Source organism: Sphaeramia orbicularis, chromosome 24 (assembly GCF_902148855.1).
Source record: "Sphaeramia orbicularis chromosome 24, fSphaOr1.1, whole genome shotgun sequence".
Lineage (NCBI taxonomy): Eukaryota > Metazoa > Chordata > Actinopteri > Kurtiformes > Apogonidae > Sphaeramia > Sphaeramia orbicularis.
Window position 1 is genome coordinate 42,761,088 of NC_043979.1, and position 8,399 is coordinate 42,769,486.

The 8,399-nt window shown below is 36.9% G+C and overlaps 1 protein-coding gene across 1 annotated transcript; it reads left to right on the forward strand.

Annotated features, from left to right (window-relative positions):
• Positions 1–4,383: 4,383 nt before the first annotated feature.
• LOC115415374 (uncharacterized) lies at positions 4,384–7,830 on the forward strand. Its single transcript, XM_030128926.1, has 5 exons — positions 4,384–4,509; positions 5,070–5,372; positions 6,177–6,497; positions 7,104–7,199; positions 7,292–7,830. Exons 1-5 carry the CDS (start codon positions 4,455–4,457, stop codon positions 7,402–7,404), a joined length of 888 nt encoding a protein of 295 aa, XP_029984786.1. The 5' UTR covers positions 4,384–4,454; the 3' UTR covers positions 7,405–7,830.
• Positions 7,831–8,399: the final 569 nt, after the last annotated feature.

The following is an 8,399-nucleotide window of genomic DNA, read 5'->3' on the forward strand; positions in this document are numbered from 1 at the left end:
CATCTACATTTTACCATGAGGTGGCTTCTCTGCTGTAGCCTATTTGTGATTGGTTTGCTATTTAACTTTGTATTTCCATTACAGTAATGCAATGTCTAGAGTATTTATGTGATTATAACTACAAGAAAGACAACATTCAAGATTTGTCCAATTTTTTTTTAATGATGGACACTATTTCCAAAACATAGTTCCATTGTGTAATGAGGAAAAGCCTCAACTTTCATGTATAGTGGCTTACATACAAACTATGAACAAATGTAAATTGAGGATCTTGTATTAAATTTGGCAAGAAAATAATATTTTTTGGTTTATGTCCTGTCTAAAAAATAATTTAAAAAATTAGTTAAATTGTTTTCCCATATCTTTCCTGTACATTTTTGAAGATGGACAAAGTTAAAATAGATTAAGGCCTATAACAATGTTAAAAAGTAATGACTCGTTCAGTTCATTTCAAAATGTTCCTTATGTTTTTTGACCATGGGAGCCATGAAGAGAGGCTAAAGAGCCACATTTGGCCCTGGAGTTTGTTTGTTTGTTTATTTATTTATTTCAAGTATAATGCGAATATAACCAGATAACAAAAAGATTTCTATAAAAAGAAAGGAAAACATTCAAAAAGGAGTGGGATGAAATTTACCTTCGAATTCCTTAATTCCTATATGGCAGATCCCACAAGTAACTCAAAAATCCTACAAATATCAGATTAAATTCTGATTTAGCACAAAACACAAAAATCCTATACTTATCAAGGATAGACTGTCCATTTTGCAACAGCATTTCACATCAAGGGCGACACGGTGGTGCAGTGGTTAGCACTTGTGCCTCACAGCAAGAAGGTCCTGGGTTCGATTCCAACACCAGTCGATGGGGGGTGGGACCTTTCTGTGTGGAGTTTGCATGTTCTCCCCGTGTCTGCGTGTCTGCGTGGGTTCTCTCCGGGTACTCCGGCTTCCTCCCACCATCCAAAGACATGCACTAATAGGTTAATTGGTTAATCTAAATTGCCCATAGGTGTGAATGTGAGAGTGATTGTTCGTCTCTATATGTTCAGCCCTGCGATAAACTGGCGACTTGTCCAGGGTGTACCCCGCCTTCGCCCCTATGTAGCTGGGATAGGCTCCAAGCGACCCCCGTGACCCTAGTGAGGATAAAGCGGGTTCAGAAAATGAATGAATGAATGAATTTCACATCAAGATAAACTCTGTCCCTTCCGTAGCAGTAATACACATATCAAAACAAAAATAAACTCTGTCAATTTCCAAACAATAATACCCAAACCTAAACGGTTCAGTACTAATGAGTGCACCATTACACCCTTAATCAATATTCTGCATAAAACATATTTTATGATTTTGTGCAAGATTCTTGAGAAAGGTGCAAGCCATCTCTTACACGAAACACTGTGTCGTCTATTTTCAGAAAAATGTTACAAAATATTAAGAGGAAGCAGCCTACCATAGATCAGAGCAATATGAATCTGACTGTGTGGGCGCTGTGTAACTGTTCCCATCACCCATTTCCCTTCATCACTGTCACTGTATTTATGTTTAAGTCACTATCATGGTAGATTGAGTTCATTTCCTTTATCAGATGATTCTCAAATTTATCAATAGCAGATAATGTTCCCCCAAATATAAATGTGTAATCAATAAATGGTCATTTCTGGATTTTGCTTGTTAAATATACTGACACTATATATTATGTTGTGATCATTTGACATGTGGCATTCTGCTGTATTTATTTCACTGTCAAGTGACTCAACAAATGCAGAAGTCTTCTTGGTGTTTTGGGTGAAATACGTCAAAGTCTAAGTTGGCGAAGTTCAAGGGAAAGAGAAGTTCATGTTTCTCACCAACAAAATGTTTTGGAAACAAGGTAAGAAAGAATGCCCTTTAAAGAAACAGGAAAGATATGTGTATTTATATGTTTTCCTGTGAAACAGTCATTCATTAGTGTAGGTAGTTCAGGCTGTGAGACATGAGTCAAAGTCTGAGAAACACAATGGGGGTCTTTGCATGGATTATATTGGGTTTATGTTTTCATCAGTTAACAGGAAAGATGAAATATTACTAATTTTAATTTATTTATTTCCATTTCTGGTACAATAAAAGCTAAATCTGCATTTTTTATAAAGTTGTGCACTTCAGTGGACTCTGTGAAAGCCAATTTATACTTCATTTCAATTTTATTTCTCAGTAGAAGCTAATGGAGGTCATGCTAAAGTCTTTGTTAAAGATTGAAATGATGCCATTTTGCTGTGTATGAATATAATCAGTAGTCAGTGTGGATGTGAGAGGATGACATGGACTTTCAGTACTTCAGGAAAAATAATCTGCAGTAGAGATTATTAATGACGGAGAGGTTGTGGAGTGTGCAGGATATCGATCACACAGATTGAATGTTACCGCAGACTGTTCACTGCTTAGAAACAAAGTTCCATCATCAAATGAATAATGGGTCGATAATGTAAAGCGCTTTGAGTGTCCAAAAAAGCACTATAGAAAGCTAATCCATTATTATTATTATTATTATTATTATTATTATTATTATTATTATTATTATTATTATTAAATGCAGGTCACTATTTCTGTAAACAGAGTAATGAATCAGAACTAGAACACAAAGTCAATGATGAAGTCCAGACCACATACACTGAGACTGGGAGAAGACTGAGACTTAGAGGGGTTGAGACTAAGACCTAGACAGGGCAAGACCGAGTTCAGACCAGATACACCACCATGACATTAAGTTATTACAAAATGATAGAATTTAAGGGGTGAGATGAATTCTGTAGCAGAATGAGGCAGTCTGTGAAAAGAAGAACCAAGTACAGGCTTAAAGTTATAGACCTAAAAGAAATGATTCAAAGGCTTTTTCTGCAACATCCGGAGTTCATTTGGTTTATTTTTAACTTCTTCTTCCTCTTTTTCTTCTTGTTATTGGTGACACAATTCTTGCCTGTAAATTGCTGTAATTTATCTAAACGACTGAATAATCAAAGTGATGAATCCAAACCATGGTTTGCTTGATCTGAACCAAGACCACCTCATTTAGTCACACCAACAAACAGCTGTTTGGTCTGGAGGAGGTTTCACAGACCAGGGTATAGACTTCCTAAAGTGTATTGTTTGTGTTCAGACATGCATGTAAACAAAAAGCATGAAGTACCACATCAGTGTTTTTATCCATATCTCGATGTCTTAGTGATGTTCTATTTGTTGATATCTGTCTCCTTACCTGCATTACTGGGTCTGAGAAACAGCTGTGAGAGTGGGCAGAAAGACCTACTTGTAGCTTTCCCTACCAAGAAGAAAAAAAGCAGATACTATCAGGAACCCAAACTATTTTAAATGATGATATTCTCATTTTTCTCTTTCCCTCCTTATTTTTTCTATGAAATGTGCAACTTCCTTCTTACTATTGTAATGACAGATGGAAAATAACAACGGTGTCATCATACTGAGCTGTTGCAACATTAATCAAACCCACCAACCAAATAAAGACAAATACGGAATCTGCAGCTGCGATCTACATAATCCATGGTGTAATTTGCATTTGATGTACAAGGGAAAATCATATGAAACAGAATTTCTGTAGTGTAGTGTAGTTTTATTTCGAGCACATACAATCATCAGATAACACAGAACCAAACAACTTGGTCAAATAAAATTTTTCTGCACTCGGAAAGCAGTGGAAAAAAGTCGAACTTATTGACTCCCACCCCTTTTTACAAACTAATAATTAAATTAAATCCACTTCCTTTGCTTTGTTTACAAACCTTTTCTTCTGTATATTTTTACAATAACACAAAACATCCATTCACATACACTTTTTTGGTCACATCACACACAATCAGATTTGCATAATCAACCGTTTTTAATATAAACTATAATATTTATATATACTTTAAATATTTACTCCAAATACAATGATCAGTAAATGTGATAATATCTTCTTATCATGAAAATTAATTAATTACAATAATATCCTATTTCATGCGTACTTCCATGTTATAACTATATATTCACTTATTCAAATAATATTCTATATTTTGTTATTATAGTGGATTCATACATCCTTTTAAATGAACAAAGTGTAGAAGACATTTTTAAGTTTTGCTCCAGATTATTCCACAGATGTAACCCTCTGACAGAGATACACTGGCTTTTTATGCTTGTTCTACTCTTCATTTTCTCATTTTCTTGTAGATTTAAGTTCTCCTTAAGTTATAATTACTTTAGCTGGGCTCAAACATCTCCTGTAGACTGTAGGGGAGCATATGGTCATGCCAACACGCCTGTGGTTTGTGAAGCAGTTCCTGGGACACTGGATAATGCTGTTACAACAGTTGTTTTAACAGACTTTAACCATAAAGAGGAACATCACTGACAGTGCCTCGTCTAGTCAAGAGAAAAATTCTCACAACACACCACCCTGCTGATCAGAAATGAACAATGGCAGCTCTGGACTTCATGGTTTTTGTTTGTGTTTCTGTTCTGCTGTTTGAAGGTAAGATGCTGTTTTTATGATGGAAAATTTTTAAACACAAATATTTCACAAATATTTCTACTGAATGTCAAGTACAAAGGTTGCAAAGTGTACGCCTCTTGTATATTTTATTGTTATATTCTTTAATAGATAAAACTCACATTTGGTGCCCTTTGACTCCACCTGGTACTATCCTGGGCTCTGTGGTATTTGTACCTACTTTGGTGTGGGTCCTGGTTAAATTTTGTTGATTCAGTGGCATCAGTATTATCATTATTTAAGACACAGTGAAATCTAGAAATCATTTTAGTCGAGTGACATTCATACTTTACAGTTGGATCTATTCTCTGAGGTCTTATTTTTTCATAGTGTCAGGATTATGTATTTTTACTTGAGGGGTGAGAAGCAGTTCTTAATTCTTTTACCTATCTATCTATCTATCTATCTATCTATCTATCTATCTATCTATCTATCTATCTATCTATCTATCTATCTATCTATCTATCTATCTATCTATCTATCTATCTATCTATCTATCTATCTATCTATCTATCTATCTATCTATCTATCTATCTATCTAGGTGGATTCAGTGTTGAACGCATCCATGTTTTCTACCGTTCTGGTCAAATGGCCATAATACCCTGTGGTCGGACTCCACCCTCAACATGTTCTAAGGTTGGGTGGTTTGACGACAACGGCCCTCCAATTGAATTTCAAGAGGGAAATGGTCAGAGCCCACCCACAGATGTCAGGTTTCATCTGTCCTCTAACTGTTCTCTGGTCATTAACAACGTCTCTGGTGAGGATGCTAGTAGATACCTTTGTCGTCCTGACCAACAGAGAAATGATCAGGACACATTTTTGTACCTGAACATCCTGACAGGTGAGTCCCATTTCTATGACAAATCATTTACATGAAAGTTGAACAGAGGAGCTCAGTCTCATGTCCTGTCTGCACTAATGCAGATATTTTCCAAAACAGATGTTTTTCTCAACATTTAGGCCTCTCGTCCACGACTAATTAGTGTTTTAGGTCACAGCAATGGAGATTTAAAAACATTGGGTTTGTTTGTATCTGTGTGGACACAGATAAACGATGGCATCAGACCACATTTTACTCATGTCTATGTGTTTGTGGAATGAAGCTGCATTTGAAACTTCCAATCCAAGTGTATAACTCAGTATACGACCTGCAGTAGATCGAGGTCAGTACCTTTGGGAGATGGACCAGACTGGTGTTATGGAAAAATCCACATCATGCAAAGAATACACTTCCATAACCACAAAAGTTTACTGCTGAATTTGTTGCTGCTTCACCTTCATGACAGATTAAAGCCTCTGTGTCTGCTACATCTAGTATTATCTACAGTGTCCACAGATTGGACAACAACTACTGTAATTTGTCAGAGACTTTGGACCAGTTTGGAATTGTTTTTGCATTGCTGTGTGGACAAAGATCTTTTAAAAACAGAGGAAGAAAACATCTGTTTAGAAAACCATCCACATTAGTCTAGACTGGACATGACTCCAGGCATTGCAACATGTTGATTTTTCTTTTACATACAGTGTCTCCTCAACTAAAACACTCAAGAAACATCTATCATTATTCATAAATACTTGATATCATTGGATTTTGTTTTTCATCGACTGCAGAAGGTAATTGACTGACTGTTAAGTTTCCCTTCAGTCTCTGAATCTCCTCCAGACGCTGATCCAAACAGAGATGGAAGCATCACATTACAGTGCTCTCTGAACAGAACCAGGTCATTCCGTTGTCCAGAGAACAGTTTGCGCTGGGAGAATGAGGAAAGGTCTGAGCTGACGGGCACACGCAGTTCCATCAGACAAAGAAACTGTGTCTCTACTATAACTGTGAAACGTTCGAGTGGACACAACAGGAGATACACCTGCCTGTTTGTGGATGAGAATCAAGTAAGGATATCTGCAGACCACACACTTGTCTTCATCACTGAGAGAAAAGATGGTCAGACGGAAAATTCGAGTACAGGTAAATAGTATAATATCAAAATATATAATAGAAACTGTCACCACTCGCCCCTAAACTGGAATTTGTTATGATTTTCACATTTACAAAGCTGAGGATCACTCACTTTATAATCAGTAACATGTTTATTCAGGATTTTCTGCTAATTTTAGGAACAATCCTCCTGCCAGAAAATATTGGTCCAGCAGTCAGGATGGTGGTGCCTCATAAAGATCACTCTTTAAGACACCTATTCATCATCTCATTAAAATAATACACTTTTATCACAATTCTTTAGTTTCTGACATTATCTATCTATCTATCTATCTATCTATCTATCTATCTATCTATCTATCTATCTATCTATCTATCTATCTATCTATCTATCTATCTAGTTTGTCAGAGGCTCAAACCTCAGAGTTCAGCTGTAGTTTTTCTCACATTCTCACCTAAACACTTCCTCTAACTGTCTATCACAAACACCAACACAGAAGTGCTTAAGAGTATGAGCTCTGCTGCACAGGTGATGAAGGCTGTACACCAAAACATGGACATTGACAAAGTAGACCACCAGTTATTTGAGCTCATTTTTATCAGCTTGATGGGTTTTTTTATGTTCTTTTGTTGCAGATCCTGTTTTTTTTATCAGGCTCATCATTGTGTGTGTGGGTTTAACAGGCCTCTCATTGACTGCTTGTGTTCTCCCCCGGTGGATGAATAGGAAACGTGAGGACACATGTATAACAAACTAGAACTAAAAAGATGATTATCGATAAAAACTCAGGTTGACTCTGTTTCTCCTTTTCATGTTTCCTCAGGGAATACGACACAGATCAGTCAAAATGAAGTGGTCATGTCTCACCGTGTTGCGGAGGCTTCTGCAGCCTCCACTGACCCTGACGTCACATATGAAAACCAACAAAACACATAAGAGGACACAGAGTCGTCTGGAACATCTCACCCATCAGCGTTTAGTGGGTTTTCTGCTGTACATTTAATCTATATAGACATGATTTTTCTGAGTCCTGTGTATCCTGAGTCCTGTGTATTTGGATCTGTAACAATTGTGCAGGTATATATTCAATTATTTCAGATTAATGTGTTTGATTTTTTTTTTTTTTTTTTTACAGGAAAATTTTGTATATCATTAAAATCAAATCCGCTTCATTGTAATCCATGGACGAATGATATACTGTAGGCGGATGTAAAACCTTTATTTTAAATCTTATTGTACATTTTAAGACGGAAAAAAAAAAAAAAAAAAAATCAAAAATGTACATTGTCTTAAAAACCTCATTCGTTGACTCTAAAAATAGAATTATCATCTTCAGTACTACACAATACCTGCCACAGCAGTGGACACATGATTTTTTTTTTTTTTTTTTTTTTTTCCAATTATACATCGTGAACAGAATTCATCAGAAAATATCAGTTTTGAAAAATAACCCTAGAAAACAAAAGACCAAACTAGAAGCACTCGGAGAGCGCAGACCTCCGCCAAGGCTGATCAGTGCCCCCCCCCCCCCCCCCCCCCCCCCCCCCCGTGGGCCCCCCCACCCCCGATCACCCCCAAAAGTTAATCATTTCTTCCTTATCCCATTTCCAACAAACCCTGAAAATTTCATCAAAATCTGTCCATAACTTTTTGAGTTATGTTGCACACTAACGGACAGACAAACAAACAAACCCTGGCAAAAACATAACCTCCTTGGCGGAGGTAATAATGCGTCAAGTAACACTTATTATTTAAAGACGCCAAAAACATGAGGCTGACACTGATAAACTGACTCGAATTCAGGGCTCCGACTGATCGCAGACTGTACATGAAGATGGACGTGGTGAAAACATTTCAGCTTAGGACAAAACTAACTAGAAGCACTCGGAGAGCGCAGACCTCCGCCAAGGCTGATCAGTGCCCCCTCCCCC

Coding starts and splice junctions, on each gene's coding strand:
- LOC115415374 (XM_030128926.1), top strand. CDS start 4,455: ATGGCAGCTCTGGACTTCATGGTTTTTGTTTGTGTTTCTGTTCTGCTG. Junction 5,373..6,176: donor GTACCTGAACATCCTGACAG/GTGAGTCCCATT, acceptor GTTTCCCTTCAG/TCTCTGAATCTCCTCCAGAC. Junction 7,200..7,291: donor CCGGTGGATGAATAGGAAAC/GTGAGGACACAT, acceptor ATGTTTCCTCAG/GGAATACGACACAGATCAGT.